The sequence below is a fragment of the Alosa pseudoharengus genome, unplaced genomic scaffold (genome assembly GCF_046254945.1).
Source record: "Alosa pseudoharengus isolate Yale_2024_CS ecotype anadromous, Long Island Sound unplaced genomic scaffold, YU_APseudo_1.1 YU_APseudo_1.1_scf_2, whole genome shotgun sequence".
In the NCBI taxonomy this organism is placed as follows: Eukaryota; Metazoa; Chordata; class Actinopteri; order Clupeiformes; family Clupeidae; genus Alosa; species Alosa pseudoharengus.
Genome location: NW_027468663.1, coordinates 48,725,576 through 48,747,680, shown reverse-complemented (window position 1 = coordinate 48,747,680; position 22,105 = coordinate 48,725,576). Strand labels below are relative to the sequence as shown.

The 22,105-nt window shown below is 44.0% G+C and overlaps 1 protein-coding gene across 2 annotated transcripts in view; it reads right to left on the bottom strand.

Annotated features, from left to right (window-relative positions):
* Positions 1-3,947: 3,947 nt before the first annotated feature.
* The window catches only part of pde4bb (phosphodiesterase 4B, cAMP-specific b), a 28,270-nt gene continuing 10,112 nt past the window's right edge, over positions 3,948-22,105 (bottom strand). For both annotated transcript variants that reach the window (XM_076295312.1, XM_076295313.1), the window contains 10 exons: positions 14,811-14,923; positions 10,397-10,490; positions 8,851-9,062; positions 8,512-8,610; positions 8,250-8,414; positions 7,468-7,567; positions 7,109-7,263; positions 6,897-7,019; positions 6,582-6,764; positions 3,948-6,145 (listed from right to left, as the gene is read on the bottom strand). In XM_076295312.1, coding sequence (XP_076151427.1) covers positions 5,825-6,145; positions 6,582-6,764; positions 6,897-7,019; positions 7,109-7,263; positions 7,468-7,567; positions 8,250-8,414; positions 8,512-8,610; positions 8,851-9,062; positions 10,397-10,490; positions 14,811-14,923 — 1,565 coding nt within the window. In that variant the 3' untranslated portion in view covers positions 3,948-5,824. The remainder of the gene's footprint in view (positions 6,146-6,581; positions 6,765-6,896; positions 7,020-7,108; positions 7,264-7,467; positions 7,568-8,249; positions 8,415-8,511; positions 8,611-8,850; positions 9,063-10,396; positions 10,491-14,810; positions 14,924-22,105) is intronic.

Genomic DNA, 22,105 nt, shown 5'->3' with positions numbered 1-22,105 from the left:
TAATTTTATTTGTGTAGCACATTTAAAAACAGCATATTTGACCCAAAGTGCTACACAATTTGTGAGGTTAGACATGACAATAAAAACATTGACCAAACATTTGAGCAACAAGTAGTTCATATTTGCAGAGCGAGGGAAAGGAAACAATGTAACAAAATTGAAAGTAACCTTAACCAAATAAAAGTGTGATCCATACAAAATAAGGTAAAATAGTAATAAGTAAGATACAAAAATAAAAACAAACAATAAAATGTAAAAAAGTTAAAAAATAAATCAATTCAAGTAAAAGTCAAAATCAGGTTAAGAAAGAATTAAAACAGTTGGATAAAAGCCAAAGGTAAAAAACATAAAAGAAAATAAGTTAAAAGTAAAAATAAAGTAAAATAAATAAATTAACCTCAAATAAAACCTCAGACTGAACTAAAAGCAAGAGAAAAAATGTGAGTCTTTAAATTTGGTGGGACAGGATCTAATATGCAAGGGGGAAACTATTCCAGAGCTTTGGAGCAGCAACAGAAAAGGTCACAGTCACCTTTGGATTTCGGGCGTTAAAACGGCACAGAGAGGACACACTCATGACACGCATGGACAGATTATGAACTTTCGGGCCCTTGGGCCCAGATGTATTAAGGGGCCCCCCACTAATTGTCGCATATGTGGGAGGGTCCTCCCCCAGATTTTTTAAATTTGTTTGATGTGATTTCCTGTATTCTGGTGCATTTTGGGGATGGCCAATACTAATTCAATCAGATTCATAGCCTACATCCTGATTTGTTGATATTGAGGCAGTTATTCCATGCAAAGGCTTGGGCTGATCCCTTGGGCCCCTGGGCCTAGGCCCGGTAGGCCCGTGCAGTAATCCATCCCTGATGACACGCTGCAGCCAGTTGTGCCACAGGTGCCCCCCATCTCACAAGAAGTTCAGAAGTGGCCCAAATTCAGCAGTGTTTGAAAAATGAAGGACAGCATAAGATCCCATTTGGTCAGTCTTCAGTATTTACTTTTGAGGCTTCCTTAACACGATCAGTCTGTGTGAAAATAGGGTGCTTGCTGCTGCCACCCCAAATGTCAGAGTGTTTCCATCACCAGAGCATCTCCATGCAGCAAATGAGCTGATGAGAATGCCCTAAGCCTGACCCTTCCTCATCTCAGACCGATATGGTGTACGTCATTGTTCATGGTGTATGTATACAGAGCACACTTTTCAACACACAGTTTGTTCACAATTTAATCTGTCATTAGGCTCATGTGCGTACACGTGAAGCCCACGTGTGTTTCTGCAAAGATGCATTCAGAAATGGGGGTTAGTACGTGCATGCAGGTCTTTTTCTGTGTGTGTGTGTGTGTGTGTGTCTGTGTGTGTGTCCCACGTGTTTTGACTGTCCTTGCCGTACCTTGTCCCTGAAGACAGAGAACTGTCTAAACAGAGCCAGGCTTACGGGTGGCACAGAAATGACAAGCAGCCTCCACGGTCTTCAGAAAGCAATAAAAAGCTTATGACTCAAACAGCTGCTCCACTGACTGCTCAAACAAGGGCTCTCCAGAAAGGGAACAGACTATCTAGTTTTATAAATTTTTTGTACAGATGTGTAAAGATATCATTTCTATACCATTTTGAGGTATTTGTATTTGTTATTTTACAGTTATTATGCATTTAAAAGTGAGATAAATGTCACTGGAGGAACATTTCAATGTGTCCATAAATGACCCTTGCTTCTCTATGTTTGCTCACAACTATAAACAACAATTTAGTCCTCCGTAAACACACACACACACACACACACACACACACACACACACACACACACACACACACAAACAAGGAAGGAAACAGTTGAACTGTTTTCACAGGAAGGCATTTGCTGATAAATGGTTGTTATGAATTCCAATGAAGAAAGGTGAGAAGGCTACTTCCTTGTAACCCTACCATGGAATACTTACAGTTACAGTTTATTTTTTTGCAAATACTAAAGCACAATTTTGAAAATAGGGCCCCCGAAAATAGGGCAAAACACTACACACAATAACACCACACCCAGAGAATAGAGAATCCCTTAGCTCATTTGCAAAATGAAACTTCAGTCAAAATTATACAATTATGACCGCTGCTAGTGTAAAGTCATATAGGCATTGTCAAAAAAATGTTTTCCTGTCATTAACTTCCTACATTTTTGGTCAGCGATTCCGGGGACACCGAAAACACTGGGGCACATGAAACTTGGTGGGCATGTTGCCCCACAAGACTTTTACAGTCTTAAATAACTACCTGAACCGTGGCACCAAGGATGACACATTTTTTTATAGTATGTTGGTCTCAAGGGCCCGCATCAACCTAGCCCATAACCACTTATTTGTGAGTTGCACCCACTCGGTAAAAAATGAAAATGCAATATTATACTGCTTTAATCTGTTGAGATGCAATCTGTTGAGATGTAAACTTTGTCAAATTTCATGTGTATCCAAAGTTTCGTGGAATTTCATCCATGGGGGGCATACAATAAATTAAAGGAAAATTCCGGTATTTAGCACTTTGAGTCCCTTTTCTGGTTTGTTTTGGATGAACTAGAGTGGTGGACACCGAAATTTTGACGATTGGTCCTGTCTTGACTTTTCTGACTCGTTTTGAATCGCCTTTGACTACTCAGAGTGGCTGCCAACAGGCATACTTAAACATGTCCTAAACACGACACCACTAACCACTTAGTTTTACCACTCAATTTTAGTTTGAAAAGGCAAGGCTTACATGTTGTTACTTGTTACAAGGATTTAAAATGTAATCCCTTATATTTAAAGGTCTAACTGTATTTAAATACAGTTACTCAGATTTTTGTATTTTGAATATGTAATCCGGAATACATGTATTCAGTTACTTCCCAACACTGCCGATATTTGTGTTTAAACAATGGGTTTGTATTTTGGAAGGTAGTGTTTTGCAAAAAGTGAGGCTAATAATGTGGTCGTACTTGTTCAGATGTGTTTTCATTGTAAACTAAACTTTCCATATATTCCAAGAATGGCAAACTGATTGCCAGTAGGGTATCTGTAACTAAACAAACAGACAACTGCATTCCAATTCTCTGAATGGAACTGTGGTAAGGCAGAGATCAAAAGCACAGCTCTTTGTTCTAGTATACTACTACACCATAAAATGCTAGCTGATGCGCAGCATGTGTTAATGAGATGGCCTACTTTTTCCCTTTGCAGCAGCCCAAGTTTGGGTCTTTATCTGACAGTCTCAAGATTGGCCTGTGTCCACTGCTGGGCCATTCAAGTGAAAGCAGCCCCATCTCTACAGCATTCTGTTTGTGAGTAAACTCCTTCCCTCACACACTTGGTTGCTTCCATGATCAGGGTGGAAAACGCTGGCCTATGGGTCACTGCGTATTTGCTAAACAAGTCCTCTAAAGTTCACAAATCTCTAGAGACTCCGTAGAATTATCTCACCATCACTGAAACTCTGCTGGTCTTGTTTGTCCGCCTGCTCACTCACTACATAATGGCCTCCCGCTCAGCGCTGCGTCTAAACCTTCCATGTGAATGTGTCATGTCATTTTATCTTCTTTTCAAACAATTACACTGGCTCAACTCAAGTCTGTTTCTGTCCATGAAAACACACACTAGTTCAGAAGAAATCATTTGGGCCTCGGAGATTCTACTGTAGCAGCCGGTCACGTCTGCTTGATCCTTATCTCCAGTTGGTCATGGGAGACTGGCAGCCAGAGATGGGCTTGTGCATATTGCTGTTATCTTCATAGACCCACGTAAACCTTTCTTAGTCTTCTTCCCTGCAAGTGTGACACAGGTTGAATTGGCCATTTGTGAAGCCATGGTCAACATTCTTGACAAAATGTAAACCGTCCTTGAGATTCAACCATCTACCTGGATATCCCCTTTGTTAGCAGTCTTATCTGCCCAATTGTAAAGTTGAGAATAAACACAAAATCATGTCTTGTATATCCATACATTTATTGGAAAGTTGGACACATTGTTTTTTAACAAATTGACTGGATAGTGCAGAGCTTCATGAATGGTTTTGCATATGATGGCTGGTCATGAAAAAACATGTGTATGATTCAGAGGATGATGACAGCTTACTCAAATCTTGACCACAATCTTGGTGCAAGATATACAGGTTTAGATACATTTAAGGAAACTACCTAAAATCATTTCCTCAGGTTTAAATGCTCTTTCCTTGTGCTTGAAGTCTTTTTTGTCTACCATAGTCAATGAATCATGTAGAAAATGCTCCAAGTTTCCAAATGAACAAAATATAAAACTGACAAACAACCTTAAAAAAGAAAATTCCCATAATTCTCCATTCATAATGTCCACAGTAGTGCATTCTGTAGTTGTAAGACGATTACAGTGGGTCGTTCATAAATGGATATGAAAGGTCTCCAATTATCATAAATATTATGGACCCTATTGTGGACATACTGTACATACTCAAAGATGAGGTGGGACACAAAAGCTTAGGATAGCAGCATACACAATGTCAAAGTATTATTACAAATACAGCATACACTTTAATGCTGAAAGACCAGAAGTTAAGTACATGATTGAAGGTCTACATTGTTCATAAATGTTGTTTAGAACACAATAATGAGTGGTGTGTGAGAATCATAATCCTAGCATAGGGCTGCATGTTAACCACCCTGATGTTAGGCATTACAATGAGGCTGTTCTTGATTGTGTTGAAAATCTTTTACATCTTACAACTCCCAAAAGATGGTGGCACCACAGGGTAACTCCTTTGTTCTCATATGTGACCCTTAGGTCGAACCACTTACGACAATGTTTCACTATTGACAGTGTACAAGGTCTCCAATGTTCAGAGACTTCTTATCTAATCGAGAACCATTTCAAAATCATTGTATGTATTACACTGAGTAATTACATCTAATTTAGATGCTATTAAGTTTCTCTCAAAGTGGTTTGAGTGCCACTTCTAAAGTGCTTTATTTGTGAGCCGGGTGCCAAGTTGTCTCTCTTGTAACCCCAAGTATATCAGCATTCCACTTGGCAACCAAACGAACACTGGCCTTTTTGGGGTAACAACTGGTGTTGCTGTAACAGGAAAGCTTCCCATCTGAAACGCAAAATTATGTACGCTTTGGATACAACTTTGTTGCAGTAAATTAACCTACTCAACAGTTCCTTTTTAAGAAAAGCTTGATTTCCTATTGTGTGCTGTGCACACAAGTGAAGTGCCAAATATGTTTTGTCTTTTAAACTATTAAAAGAGAAATAACTATTTATGAACATTTGTACAAAACCCTGGAAGACAACTGCTCTCAGTACCAAGATAACTTCCTTAAAAAAAGACTCATTAAACAGGAGTCACAGTTCAAAATAAATTACATGAAAAAAGAAAAACATTTAAAAATGTGGCATTTGTAGAGAAAGTGTTCTTCAGTCTTTAGTTACAAAAGGTAAACTTGTCCAATGCAAAATCCTAGGACTCAGTAGTTGCGTAGTCCCAACACAGAATACCAGCTGGTTCCTTCATCAACCAGTCAGTCGTATCGTCCCAGCAGTGTTCGCTTCACCAGGCATCACTTCCTTAACCATTGTATCGCCAAACTGCCAAACCTGCTTTTGGCAGCGTGGGAAATCCCCGTCTCAGTGAGAGGCAGAAGACAAGTGTGGTGCCGCCTCCACGGCCAGCTGGCCTGATGGCCGCGCAGTCTTCAGGTACTCAAAGGCTTCCTCTGAAGGCCAAGAGACCAAGAGATTTAGTTTCCCTTGCTTCCCCTTTTGAAGAAATGAAAATTCGCTTGATTCGGCGACCGCACGCACAAGTGGGCGGTCGACGGCAGCGGTACTACGTGTCCACAGGCGAAGGTGCTTGTGTAACAATCTCCACGCAAGGCGGAGGTGTGTGGCCGCTGTGTTGGTGTTGGTGTGGGCCGTGCTGTTCCCCGTCGTCTTCCCTGTCCCCGTGTAAGGTCAGCTCAAATGTAAACTTGTTCGCCCCCCCGCATGTCTCGTCGTCACAGAACGGCGGAGAGGGGCTCTGGGGGATCATGCTGTGGTACCAGTTCCTGTTCTCCTCCAGGGTGTCCAGGATGTCTTGGGCGTCCGGGTGAACCAGGTCTGCCCAGGTCTCCCACAGCGGGTGCACAATGTAGTCGATGAAACCCACCTACACAGAGAGGGAGAGACAGAGCTGTGAGCCTGGGAACATTTGGAAGTCATAATGTAATAGCTACCCCTCTGGTACACTTTCTCACTAATTACTCATTACTGTGCCACTTAATTGACTTTTTCCACTTTCTTAATGTGTCTGTTTTTGTCTCAGAGCGAAACCTTTTCTTGTTATGACTTGAAACAAAACTGAAAAGCCATGAAACTGAAAAACAGTGAAAGACACACACAGCTGTGCCCGGGTCTACTGGAGGCTTTCACACTACAGTGCAAATTTCTGTACCCTCCCAATGGGCCAAACCCATTGATAAAGCCACACACGGGTCCATCACTGGCAAGGCAGGGTGGGAGAGGTGTGTGTGTGTGTGTGTGTGTGTGTGTGTGTGTGTGTGTGTGTGTGTGTGTGTGTGTGTGTGGGTGGGGGAGGCAGCTACCTGGGACTTCTCCACTGAGGCTGTGTGCTTGTCGCACATGGGGCTGATCTCCATGCCTCGGTCCCTCTCGCGGTCTCCCTGATGGAAGAACTCCTCCATGATGCGGTCGGTCCACTGGCGGTACACATCCAGGGGTTTGGTGGGATTGCTGAGGTCAGCACAGTGCACCATGTTGCGCAGGACCTGGAGGGGTGCAGACGAACATGGTCAGACGAGAGAGATATGAAACAGTTGACACGGTTTAAGGTGTCTAGATGTCACTGCTGACATAAAGTTGTAAAAAAATAATAAGGGAGATGGATTTAAATTGTGTACCTGTATCCTATCTGTGTAGTTGTCGAGCAGCAGTACTCCTGAGCTTGTCACTTTCTTCGTCTCCACCATGGTCTTCAGGTCCGCCAGTAAGCTCATATGCTTTGACATATCTGTGGCCAGCACCTGCAAATATACACAAGTTTGATAATGCAACCAATTCTCTTCACATAGAGACAGTCTAAGCCTGGGGAAATTGGTTGCTGGTTACTGACCATGTCAATGACCATCCTCCTGAGATTCTGTCGCTGTTTCTTGGAGAGGTTCTGGAAGATGTCACAGTTCTCCCCCTGTAGCAGCTTGAAACCCACGGCTAAGTGATGGTTCTCCAGCACGGACTCATCGTTGTACATGAGAGCCAATTCAGAGTCTACAGAAAGATACATCAATGCAAAAAAATCAGTTAAGTATACCTTCAATACTACATTGCAGAGTATGGTTTTATTTCTGATTCATTATAAAAAAAACAACTGGAAGAAAAATTTTATTGCCATTTTGAAAGCCAGTTTGTAATCTTGTAAGCTAAAATAGCTCTAAATAGCAGTACAATGGAAGGGAAGAGAATCCAACTTACTAGTATTAATCAAGAACTGGTTTGAGACGCCAGGGTGGTCCACATCATGGATTGCAGCCGCAAAGATGGCAGCAAGAATCTCCAGATCGGTGAAAACTGCCTGTTGTTGGGTAGACAGAGGTCATGGGTCAATGTAGTCTACACCTTTAATTTAGCCTGACTTCATTCATGTCACAAGACATGAGAGGGCAATAACAACAACAATGTCTGATAGTGTCTCCAATCTCCTCTCCCCAAGTATGACACATTGTTATGTGAATCCTGACACCGGACAAAACATTACACAATGTTTAGGGATTGTGTTAAGGGTCACATGGAGTTCCACCCCGCTCTTCAGGCAGTGGTCTTCATTTGTACTACTACAGACACACAGCAATTCCCAGTAAATGGAATATTTCCAATAAAACCAAGTGATTTATCACGCACTGTTAGGCTGTATTAGGGAGGGATTATCTAAAGAAGACAGCAGTGACGAAAGTAAACAGGAATTAAAATAACACCACCGCTTTTTACACACATCACATTCTGTTTAGAGATTAGTCTGGGTCATGTGGAATATCACCCTCCCACAGACACTACATGAAATACGATTACATTCACTAATGTAGGGTTTCATTAGATTTAAACAACAATAAGAAACTCTCCCTCATGTTTTACAAGGTCTTTACTCTAGGACGTAGCCACAAAGAATTGTAAACACCACTCAATATGATAGCTGTGCTGTCTGCGATCTAATGATTGTTTTGACTGTTTGCCAGGTGTGGGAAAGCGTATGTCCTTACGTCCAGAGCCGGAGTGGAGAGGAGGATGTGTGTGGACTGGGCCACGTCAGCTGCGTGGAGGCTGTTATGGTACGCCACGTCCGCGTGGTAGTGGTCCTCCAGGGTCATCATGTAGGTCACAAAGGTATCCATGGGGATCTTAAATGTCTTCATCAGGTCTCTCTCCTTTGAGAAACAAAGCCAAAAGAAGTGCATGCAGTTTAATCCATTACTGTATTATTCTTACACCAAATTCATTCATGAAAAAAGATTTGTGACTCACCTGAAAGATGGTATACATGACACAGGTGAGAGGCCGCTGATGGGAATGCTCAGCTATCCTGAAAATGTTGAGACCCCACTTGTTGATGTCCTCAAGGTCCTATGCAGGAAAAAAATAAAGAGGACATTTCCAAATGTGCTCTCCAAACTCTTGTGGTCTTGTAGTCATCGCATGTCCAAAAAATGCTAAGGGGCACATGAGATGCCTGTGCCTTACTAAACAGAAAACATAACTGCCTAAATGCTATAATGGTATAATAATGCTAAATGCTATAATCAATACTCTATTTGCCTTGCTATGTAAGGCTGTAGCTAGCTCCAGAACAACAGGTCTTTGTACCTTAGAGAGCAGGTCTTCCATGTCGGTCTTGACCCCGAATCGGGCCACACTGCATCCCCCCGTGATGCTGGGCCCGTGGGTGACCTTCCTCACTCCGCTGATGTGACTCATCATGAGCTGCTGCTGCTGCTGATGCTGCTGCTGCTTGTGTCTCCGCTTCCTCTCGCGGCCCTTGGACGGGGGCAAGGGAAGGTCCAGCTCATTCTGCTTGTCTGTGAGGACGAGACCAAACAGAAAATGACTTTCAATGACAATTCAGGTGATAGGTGCCTGCGCATGTCTGTAAGGATGTGGGAGGTGGAGAGGGGAGAGTCCTTTGTTCACAAAATAAACCACTATTGTCACCACTTGTCATACAGTCAACATAAGTGCAGACTCAAAATATTACACGGAAAGTCGGATGCTGAAATGTGTACAACAGAAACAAGTTCGAGGAATTGTTTAATGCTGGTGTCATTGATGGCTTCTGGTAAATATGCCATGAAGCCAGGACAGTCCAGGACAACACACCCGTGTTCACTCAAACACTCACTAACTCATGCCCTTCACAAGCCAGTTTTAGATCATGTTTGAATTTAAGCACATATAAAGAATGGATTATGCCAGAAGAGATTGATGCAAGAACTTTGAGCAGCAGAACCAGACGCATGGTGTAGGTGTGAGATGACTGCTACGATAAATCTCTTCCCCTGTGAAGGTCTTAAATTCCCCTAAATGACTTGGAAATTGTCTTCCAGAGGGATTTCCATTGTTTGCTTTTGCTGTGTGGCGTACTGAAAGAAGGTGACTTTCTTAGCCCTGGCCATGTGATCACTGTTGTGCTGTACACCCTTATAAAGCAGTAATTTAGCAGCCCTCCCTAGTTTCATCTTAAGCATACAGCCTGCACTTACTCAAGCTACTGATAGCTACACTACAAGTGCACAGCAACAAACAGGTAAACACATATGTGCATGCACACACACACACACACACACACACACACACACACACACACACACATACACACACACACACACACACACACACACACACACACACACTGCAGCAGAAAACAGAGGTGCAGGCAAAACCACAGAACAACAAACAGAACCCCCCCCCCCTTACCGCCCCCTCTTTTCCTTAGCCCACTTGCTCTCTCCCTCCACACCCCCCCCCCTCTCTCCCTCCACACTCCCCCCCCCTCTCTCTCTCCGGCACTTGCTCTCTCCCTCCACATTCCCCCCCCCTCTCTCTCCCTCCACACCCCCCCCCCTCTCTCTTACTCGTCGGGAGAATCTTCTCCAGTCCTGCCAATTTGGAGCTTTCAGTCTACATGTGTTAAGAGGCTCTTCCAGTGAATCAACAAACACTAAATTCTTCAGCAGTGTCCCTCTTCCCTCACAGTCAAAATCCTTCCTTCTATAAACAGCCTCTGACAAACACCTTTATAGTTAAACGCAAAGCATGATTTATTGTGTGTGCAAACACTAAAAAAGGGATTCTCCACAGTGAATCATCTTTAAGTTCCATGTGCACACGTGACTTGTTGACGTGCAGTGCTTACCTAAAAAGGTGTTGGAGATGTATTCAGACACCTGGTTGCCAGAGCGGCTCATCTCGGACAGATGAGTGAGTTCCCGGTTCAACATCCTCTTGAACTGGAGAGAGAGAGAGAGAGAGGAGAGGGTCAATCATCAGGTTGGCAAGTGTGCACAGTTTACACAGGCTGTTTGAAGTATACTACTGTCTACAGGGCAAAACATAAAGGGCAAAGGTGCATGTTGAAATGGACATCTTTGGAAAGCAGACAATTCCTAGAACATAAGTGTCCTTCCAAATGACACAAACCCAGAGTAAAAAAGCATGCACTAGCACACTGACACACCTTGATATAACCCCAGGGCAAGGAAAGTAAATAGTCGGTTTGATGTCCAAAAAGCTCAGTTAGCTCTGGCTGATCTAGACCCCTCTCTCTCTCTGAAACCTGTTTGTTGACCCCTCAGCACCATCCGTCCAGCCTCCCACTCCCCCTCTCGCTGTCGGCCTGTGCTTCCCACACTTCCCATCCGTGTCCCCCGGCTACAGCAGACCACTGGACTGCACGGCGCGGCGCGGCGCGGCGCGGCACTGCGCTGGACCCACCACTGTGGCTGATGTAAAACATCATCTCGGCTCTGGCTGAACTAGAGAAGCCCCGTGTCTCCCCGCTTGTTCTTTCTACTTTTTTTGTTTCTACGGTAACCGTACGTGCTGCTTCCGCCTGACCTGTTGGTAATGCAGAATGGGGTAAGGTGGCGTTTCTTTGCACCTTACAGTACATCCTCCTCTCTCCTTTCTCTTCTTCTCTCTCTCTCTCTCCCTCTCTCTCCTTTGTAAACAACTCACACACATGCTTCTCTCATCCTCCTCTCTCCTCTCTCTCTCTCTCTCTCTCTCCCTCGTAAACAACTCACACACATGCTTCTCTCATCCTCCTCTCTCCTCTCTCACTCTCCTTCCGTGGTTAAAATCTTCTCAATGTTTCATAATCTTTCATTTTTCTTTGAATCATCATGCTCTTTGATGTTCATAACTAGCAGAGAACTTCTCTCTACCATTGACCTTTACATCAAGTGTATCAAGGACATCAAGTATACACACACACACTCACACCTAACCTAGAGCTCATGTTATTAGTCATCTGAGTCACCCTACTTGATAAATCAAAAAAGGTTAAATACACACACACACACACACACACACACACAAACACACACACACACACACACACACACACACACACACACACACACACACAATCTCTGTGAACTCCAATGTTGTTTCACACCATCTTCTGCTTTTATTTAATCGATTTCACCACCTCTGCAGTGACACAACTACCATGGTGCCAAAGCATTCCAGTTTTACAAAATCACTTGAGAACATCAACAAAGGCTATCAAAATCATATCCTGGGGTCGAGTATCATTTTCTGAATAAGTTTAGACACAGCACAGTTTGCACTCCTCGGGTTAGTTCAGTTCTACTTTGTATAATTCCATTAAATTAGGTTATGCATTTAAAACAAATGATCAGGAAACCATTCTTCAAATAAAAATCTTCTAAAAACCTCTCCAAAATCAACTCAACATCCTACACAGCTGACATAATTTAGACTACATTTCAGGTAATTATTCAGTAACAATTTGTAACAATTATAATTCAACAAATCAAATTAAAAAGTTCCTTTTAAAAGCTATTAAGCCATTATTCATTAAAGACAAAGAACCAAAAGTTAAATTTCCCAGGGTCTTCAGAGTCAGTATTCATTAAGCCTATCGCCTTCATGCTCTAGCTTCTAACACCATGTAGATAGAGATTAAAAAATGCTAACAGTGACAGACTAAAACTTTTAGAACCCATTAACTTTTACAACATGGAAACGAACAAATCTTGACCAAGTACAGCTTCACATGACCACTAGATATGTACAGTCACATTCAAACAGCAGCGTGGGAGGTTTGGCTTAAACTTGCCTTTCAACAACTTGCCTTTTCACTACTTCGGCACAAAGACTGAAAGATGAAAAAAAAAATCTTTTAAAGTAATTTTGAACGTATGTCTCCACTCACCTCTCTCCAGCCCTTTATTACTCCTGTAGGTTTCTGGGTCTTTTCTGAACAACACAATCCCATGTCTGTTTGCTTGGTACTGCAGTCTCTGTCTGTCTGTGTGAGTGTGAGTGTTAAGTGCCTGTTCTGCTGCTGCGCTGCGTTGAGTTCACTCACTCACATGAGACTGCTCACTCTGACGCTTGCCAGGAAGTGCATGAGACAAAGTCCCGGCTGATTCAGCCACGCCACAGACGGAGACGGTTCCCTCCTCCTCCTCCTCTACCCCCCCACTCCAACTCCAACTCCTCCTCTGGCCCCATCTCCTGCTCTTGCAGCACACAGCACCTCGAACTCACCCCCCCTCCCCTTGGAGTCTCTGTAGCCCCACACAGACACACCTGTCTCAGCTCTTTACTCATGACCAAGATGAGCTCAGCGAAGGGAACGGACAGTGTCTTATACTCGTCTGAATTATACGGCTAATATATTTCAGATTGACTTGACAGATTTGTGAGAGAGAAGAAATCCTTGTACCACTCACACTGTTGTCGAAAATTATCAGAGTGGAAAGAGTTTTTTAAAGAAAAAAAAAACAGGCTGAGTTATTGCCGTGGGGAAACCATGAAACTAAGAAAGAGGGCTATCATGACATTGTCCCAGGTGCCCCTGAGTCGCTGATTCAGACTGACAAGGTATCCGTACAGGCTGCTCCCGCCTGACCTGTTGGTAATGCAAACAGTCTCATGCAGAATGGGGTCAGGTGGTGTCTGTTTGCACCTTACAGTACTGGTCATTTCCTATGCTCTGGGCTATTGAAAGGGGGGGGGGGGTATAGCTTTAAACAAGAAATAATTCTCATTTAAATTTTAAATAAAAATCTATTGTAATGTGTTGCATGTTTCCTAACATGAAACTGTTGCAGTAACTCAGTATTGCGAAAACTACCAGTAAGGTCAACCTAATAGGTAGCGGTAAATGTGGAGCAATTTGAGGGCTGGAGATGTGGCTTAGAGAGAAAGTACAAAGGTTCATGGCACACAAAATTAGGGAAACACCACAGAATTTCCTTTTTTACTCTGTTAGGCATGAACCCGAAAAGAAACAGACTAAGAGTTTCCTGACATCAGTTAGAACCTCAAAGCCTCAGCAAACCTGCCACTTGCAGAGTAAAGCAAAGGAACATAAGCTTCCCTAAATACTGTCCTCTGAACGCTTGATCTCTTACCCAGAAAATGACCCGCGCAACACAACAGATCACAACCAGAGGAAATCTATGGCTATGATTATTACAACACAAACTTCCCCTCTTAAATAATAAGTTCTGTATGGATATGAACATTATGTACTGTATTTTCTACTTTCAACACAATTGCAACAGTGGCTTTTATAGCACTATGTCTGCATATGACCTATCATAACCTTCCCTGAATACCTGATATACAATATACATTAACAGAAATCCTTTTCAAAGTCAAATCAAGCTCTCGTAATACAGAACTCTAATTGTGTCACTACAAAAAACGTAAAACAAAATTGTGGCATAAGGGTTAGTTATATCACATTTGTTTGCCCAGTTCAGAAAACAGTCAATTAGGGCAATCTGAAATTGCCAGGCAGTCTTTTGGCTCTAAGCTGACTGACCTTTTTCAGAGCAGCATTCCGGTTAAGCAGATAGTGGGCTTGAGTTAGGCCTAACCATATACCACCCTCTACGTGAAAAGATTAATCCTCAATGCAAATTTAACAATGCAGGGAAAGTTTACGGCGCCCCCATAAACCCATACATGACAAGTGCACGATCGCCCTGTACGCAAGCAAGACACCTCACGGCAATCACCCACCCTCCACACACACACAGACGCACAGACGCACACACACAATCACCCACCCTCCACACACACACAGACGCACAGACACACACACACACACACACACACACACACACAGCGGCCACTTTCACAGCTGCCCCCAGGGAATGACACACAAAGGTAGTGGGAGTGCAGCAGATTTGCATGCGACAATAAGACAGCACAGTACAGTACTATGTGAGCAGACAACTTCACAAAACATATATCATATCTTCATTTAAACAAACACACAGCCCTAAAAATGATCTGAACTGTTAGCTTGTGTTGAATCAGGTCAATACAGTGGCACTGTTGTCCTCAACCAAGTACGAATACTTTAATTACATTAACATGTTTGTTTTTCCACATTTTTCTGTTGAGGAAAAGCAAAATACGTACCTGCTATAACTGACTCAGCATCAGTTTTCAAACATACTGACAATCATTACACTGACCCGATGCACTGGTCCCATGGCTGACCATGCCGTGAAGATTTCCCCGCATCGCTCACTTTCCCTCCCTTCCCGCCACAGACTCACCTTGTTGGAGGCCATGTCGCTGACGGAGCGGTACGTCTGGATGGTCTCCAGTTGGTCCAGACACCAGTCCAGCTCCTCCATGGTCTCCACGGCCAGCCTCTGGTAGGACTCGTCTGGATGCAGGAGACACATGGACACAAAGTCAGAGTCGTGCGGGCCCAGAGAGCTCAGTGGCTCTAGGTGCTGCATGGCACACGAAGGACTCTGGTCACGGCAGACCCGAGCGGAGTGGAACGTTCCCTGGCGCGCGCGCAAGACAGAGGTCTGGGTTGATCGGGATGGCGCAGCCACAGTCCAGAGCGCGTCTTATCTCTTAGCTGGGAGCTGAAGGCGACTCATTCTCAGAGCGTTCTTTGTCTCACTCTATTCTGCTTTTTCTTTTTTCCTCTCCTTTTCTCTCTCTCTCTCTCGCTCTCTCTTTCAACTGCCAAGATCTCCTCTAGCGCAGCCGGCACCTCTGGAGCCTTGCTCCCTGCTTGAACTGTGGCGCACTGCCCCCCCCCCCCTCTCTCTCTATGTGTCTCAGAGGCTCATGTTCTCATGCTCCTGTTGCTGCTGCCAGTTCATTCCCTCTCTGAATCTTACTCTTCAGTTGCACTACAGTGCATTACTCTCTTTCTCTCTTTCCCTCTCCATCTCTCTGGAGTGCTGCAGTGTCAAAGCGCTTGCAGCCACAGGCAGGTCTGAAGGAGACTCTTTATTTCAAATAAGAGAGTAAGCCCTTGTCAGTTTCAGTTTACACGAGGGAAGATGGATGATAGTCGGCCATGCCGTGGTAGGTCTGATGTGTAACAGAGAGAGATATCACAATCACAGAAACTGGGTGGGACCAGTGAGCCAACACAAAGGAATAAGTGTAATACCCAAGAACAAAAGGTGAAATACAATGTGTGAGTGAGATAAAGAGAGAAAGAGAGATAGAGAGAAAGAAAGAGAGAGAGAGGAGGATTGACTGAGTAATATGAGGCAGATGTTCATGGTCTCCCTCTCGACACTGCCACCCGTCAGAAATGTGTCGGCAACTAGAAAGACACAACTTAATGAGCCTGCACTGTTTCCTTTGATCCACCCAAAACGCAGGGGGGAGGGAGTGGTGGGGTGGTGGGGGGAAGCTGGGGTTCTGTTTGCACGAGCAATGCAAGAGGCAAACTTTACTCCTTCAGCTGGAAGAAGGCCAACGCCAGCTGAGTCTGTGCCAAAGAAACGAGATCCACTTCCCCTTCGTGCGCAAGACATATCGAAAGGCTGGCCTGGAGTCCTCCAGGAGCCTTAGTCTGTTGACAGCCACCAACCATCACTCCAAGTCTGCCATTATTATGGGACTGAACACCTCAGACAGAGAGACAGTGTTGCTTTTTTCTTTTAATTCAACTCTGGGAGCTACTGCGGTATGCGGACATTCTCTTTTTTTTTACATTTCAGAATGTTTCCACTACTTTCGAAGGACCATTAGCGACCTCCCACAGCCTATAAGTACAAAATTGTGTACTTTACTTCACTTAGGTTGGGCGTAATCAATGAATCTAAACAACCTCTTTAATTCCACTCCTTTTTAATTAGGTTAGTTAGGCTAATCAGTAAAGTAAAGGCTATATCAATTCCACTCCTTTTTAATTAGGCTAGTTAGGCTAATCAGTAAAGTAAAGGCTATATCAATTCAAGTGGAAACTGTATCAAGTTCCTGAAATGCACACAACAAAGCATTATCTATGGATGAGTAATAACGTAATTAATTTAATTACACCCATATACAAACTAGGTTTAGCTCATTTTACATTTAGATTTAAATTAATTTTCCAAAAGTTTCATTGAATTTATGATTGACATGGCTTTTCCAGGTCTTTTTCATAAATTCCAGATAGTTTTTGAATTTGCAGATAGTTTAATAAAATATTGAGCATCATAGTCATGCACGACACAAAGAAACTGCCAATGGTCAGGCTGTAATCAGTTCATAACGTGATGTTAATAGCATGACACTAACTACCAATCAACAAATATACTAAGGCGATTCCGCAAAGTATTATCAGCTGACCATGCTTACGTCATCAGAGGCCCAGAGGCTGTTTCTCCATGGCGCGCGGGGCCATGACACTGAGGAGCAGGAGGGGGCATTGGTTTCCTGCGCTTCACATATGGAAGTCATTCAGCCCACATGTGCAAGTCGGCTGGCACGGCTACACTCGAACAGCCACATCAGAGGAGGAGAGCACCATGTGTGCCCGGCTAGTGCGTGTGCATATGTAGGTGTGCCTGTGTGTGTGTGTGTGTGTGTGTGTGTCTCATTAGTCTGCAGCACAGTCCATGAAATGTAATGAAACGTCCTGGGCAATACTATCCAAAGTCATATTGGCAAAAGTGTTAATGGAAACCATCAATTCATGTGTATAACTCTATATATGCCACATGGGAGTCGCCTGACGACAGGCTCTCGCACGCTCCAGTTGCCGAGGAAAAAGGTGCTTTTTAAAAAAGGAAAATAAAGTTTAAGCTGACCCACTTGAGTAGTCAGCAGTGACCTTTGTGAATGAGGGACCAATGACAATTCATCTCAAACAAAGTCAATGTATAGCTGAAAACAGACAGAAATAGAAAACCAGTGACCTTTTGCATGTTTGTCCAGACACATGACGTTGGTCCATTCAGGAATTGTTTAAATGTAGTGTGCAGTGACAATGTTGATTATTAATGAAATGGTGATGGTGTCTTGTGGGAATTTCACAATGACAGTCTTGGTCCTGGCTCTCTGACGCACTTCCTTCAGAGGGGGGTGTGTGACTCGAAACTCTCTCGTTCATGACAACCTGGTCATTCAGCGCGTCCTCCACACACACACACACACACACTCACAGTCAAGCCTCATTCGGACTCCGCTGCTTACACTGGGTGTTCTGGGTACAACAGGCCACAGTGTAGCCCAAATGCCTCTAGCCCACCACAAAATGCTCTTTTGTAAAGGCAATCTGTTTTGCAGCATATTAAACTGTCATCATAAACATAAGCTTTTTCTCCCATCTTATGCTGCAATGAAGGCTAGCGTTTGGCTGAAGGTTCACTGGCATCTTTATTTTAAAAAAGGGCTTTTACCTTGTGCGCCCAAGTACTGCCTGCTGCCTAGCTTGACTTCCCTCCTGCATCTATGCCACGGATATACACACTTCAGTGTCTCCCCAAACCTCAGTTGATTTGTACTCACTCAAGAACACATAATTATTAGGGCTGTCAAAATAACTGATTAATTTCGATTAATTAATTTGAGAAAAAATAACTGATTAAAAAAAATAACGCAGATTAATCGATTCCGTGTGACCTTTGACCCCGAGCCATTCTAGTCAGTAACCATTAGACTGTAAAATGAAGGAGAGAGAAGAAAATGTGCTGCCTAGATCAATGATTGGAACATTTACTTTTAAAAAACAGCCTGATGTTGATAAAAAATAAAGTGTTGATTAAAATAAAGCCCTCTGCAATGTCTGCAGCAAGGAATTTGCATATCACCGGAGTTCGTCAACTCTAAAGTCGCACATCAATGCAAAGAAATAATGTTGACATTCAGGGGAGTGTTAATTTATTTTCATTGTGTCCCCTAGGTTATATCTGTGGCCTGAAATGCCTTGTATGTGAAAAAAAACTTCTTCCACTTTTGAATTGATTTCCTCAGCATATTAGGTCATATCATAGATTATTATGGCCATTATTTGAACAGTGAAAATAATAATAAAAGAGTTTTTGAACTTTAATGTCACTAATGCTGATTATTCAATGATTCATTTGAATTTAAATATTTAAAATACTTTCACAGCAAAAAATATATATGCGATTAATTTAGATTAATTACTGACAGTATGTAGAGAGTATGTAATTAATTCGATTAATTTTTTTAATCGATTGAGAGCCCTAATAATTATATTAAAGAAAATCTGTGAGAAAAGAATGTAGCCTACACATTTAAGTGAGAACTATGGTAGAACTTAGCCCTACCTTGTTTCACTTCTCGCTGAAGGGTATCTGGCATTGCCAGGCTTCCCAGTTTTAATCAGCCCACTCGGGCAGGCATCTGCAGTGCGCTGAATGGGATAGTCTTCTAAACCCAAAGGCATCTGTCCTCTAATAACTTTCTGTTAGAGAGCAGATGCCTTTGGGTTTAGATTTGGGGGAAGTTCAGTCCACTTGCCATCCAAGGACTGTTGTAATATCTAAATAATGTGGAATAACCATTAAACAATACTGAGTGAAAACCACTCTAAAATGCAGAACAGGTGATGTGAAAGCATTTCAACATTGGCTCTAGTGCATGCCCTATAGACTGGAGACATCAGAGTGAAGCACACCATAGGCAACACTCAGGACACTAGAACAATGGAACACTGGAGCAAGATTAGATAGACAATGTTGTTTTGTTCGTTTCACCTTCCAAAATATTTCGCAAAAAGGACCTGTTTGACCTTATGGCAAGTATCTGAGGCTGAGTCTGGTGCTGTCGTAAAAGCGCTCATTTCCTATGGCTAGCCTGTGCTGTGTGCCGTGAGAAAAAAACACCGTGGCTGACCCTGAAGGAGAGTGATTTGGCAGACACCTCTTGCCACTGCTCCTCGTGCGTGCGCAGTTGTGTGAGTAAACACGTTTGTCGGCCAGAGGAGAAAAGGCTCGCACGCGGCGCTCTTGACCCCCAGAGCGCCTGATTAGCCCCCAGCTGACAAACACTCCCCCTCCACACTCCACCCCACACACAAACACACACACATTGTTATTTTTACATGGACCTGAGCCATATGGGCACGTGCGCTTAGAGGGCAATTTTCAGCAGAGAGGAACGAATGAGTCAAGGGCCTGTCATTCCAGCCGAGTGGCTCTCCGTCTCACGGCAAGGAACCGCTAACTGGCCAAACAATAGCCTGTGAGCGCACAGCTGCCTGCCTGGGTCTTTGATGACGCCAACAGGAACATGTGACAACAGTCAACAGCATTGATGGCAACATCACTGAAGCCAACATCACTGAATCCTTACTCTGAGAGGGCAGCATCGTCCACTCCGACTCAGCGGTAGGACGTGAGCCATGCGTGACACATCAGAAAGGTCCAGTTTTATAATAACTCTGTAGATGAGTGACCAGTGGACCACTGACGTGTTTATCTGCGGCAGATTAAAGGTAGCTTTGTGTGGGGTGAACACTGGCTGGTAGGGAGGCTCTATGTTGTATGTTGTGTTACGTGCAAACATGAAGCAACAACGGGTTTACACACACATTGTGAGCAAACACACACACACACACACACACACACACACACACATTGTGTGTGTAAATCATGCTCAAAACCATCTTTCACAACACAAACAGGGTGCTAGTGCCTCTGGGCTTGACATTTGATGTAATGCTTCCTGTTACAGGAATTGAATGACAACATTCCACCCTGCACCCCCCCCAACCCCCCTGCCACACACGCACACACACACACCGCCGCTTTATCTCAGTCGGCATCAAAACAACAAATGGCCCAAACTGACGACACCTCTCTCTCTCTCTCTCTCTCTCTCTCTCTCTCTCTCTCTCTCTCTCTCTCTCTCTCTCTCTCCTGTCCCTGCCGCTATTCCCGTGTCTGCTTGACAGCCTCCACAATGCACCGTGGAGCTCTTTTGGCTGGGGATTACTTTGGGGAAGGGCCGCAGTCAGCTTTACAGCTCTGCTGACGTCAATGGCATAATTCAAACACAAACCAGGGCGCATGCTTTCAGCCCGGAGGAGCCAGTTTTGCGGCCGAGCCCGGGCAAAGACGTGGACTGGATCGTGGCTGGTGTGGAGGCGGAGGGGAGCTAGGCGAGATGTCAGAGGTCTATCTTCACTGACAAAGAGAGAGGGAAGGAGAGAGAGAGAGAGGGGTAATCCATTACATTAATCCACTTTGTCAGCGGAGAGCCAGTAGCTCACATCAGGGTCAGAAACGCAGACAGCTGGATCTCGATATGTACTGACTGACAGGAAAATCCAGCCTAATACTATTTGAAAACAATAGATAGGTGTATACTTACATACAGCGCTATTCAAAAACTACAGGAGCTGATGTTATCCAAATCCGGTGCATATCTGCAGCCTGGATGACATGCTAGTGTGGCCTGCTTGTAGCTGTGTGAAGGGACCGCTTGTGTGTGTGTGTGTGTGCATGACGGTGTGTGTGTGTGTGTGTGCGTGAATGTGTGCGTGGATGTTTGTGTGTGTGTGTGTGTGTATTTGTGTGTGTGTATGTGCGTGCATGTGTCAGGTTTTGGCCTCCTGCACCTCCGTGCCTTCATGTCGAGAGCATAAACAGCGTTCCCATCACCTTTCCACTGGCCAAGGCTAATGCTGACCCAACACATTTGCCATGAAGGTGCTATATTTCAGAGTAAGCATGCCGACAGTCACGCACAGTATATAGATACAGTCCACCCGCAGACGTGAGCAAACACACAAACACACACACACCCACACCCCCGTGACCCTGTGTAAACCCATTCACATGCTCTGCGGACTGAAAAGCGCAGTAAGTGTTGCCACATGCCAGCAGGCATGCAAACCCACCCACATGCTTGCTTTACACTGACAGCACCACAACTGTGCACATGCACACTCGTCTCTAGCGATAGTACAAAGTCTGTAGCGCACGACAAACAGCACTGTATGCATGGCCAGCCAGCATCACAAGTATGCACGCACGGAGGGAGGGGTTCTTTTGCACACATGCATGTAGGTGTGGTGCCTTTCAAATAAGCGCCAATGTTTGTAAGGAGTTTCAAACCAACTTCCATATTCATATCCATATTCTGTCTCTCGTTTAGTTCAATGGTAACCTCAGGAATGGGTCACAAAGTGCTCCAAAACAAGGCATTGACCCACTCGTTGCTCGCTCACTGTCCAGCCTAGATGGGGTCGCGCCCCGCACCACTTCCTCCCCACGCCTTCCAATCAGATTCCCAGAAGCCAGCTGCACTTTTAGGAGACCCCACCACTGCAGCTCCAAATGTAGTATGAATGTGCATTTTATTTCTTTCACTGCAATCAACTCTCTCTCCCTCTCTCTCTCACTTAAACACACACACACACAAACATTTTTATCAGGCTTCTTTGAACGGATACTTGCATACTGAGTCAGTATCCGCATAACACACTCACAAAGGGATGACATTTTCTCTCAGCAACACACAAACCCCACCTAAGCAGATAAGAACGGTACTGTATGAGAGCCTTCTGACGCACGAGTCAAAACAAAGACATTACTACCGACAGCACAGCAAACAACATCAATATCAAACATAACTT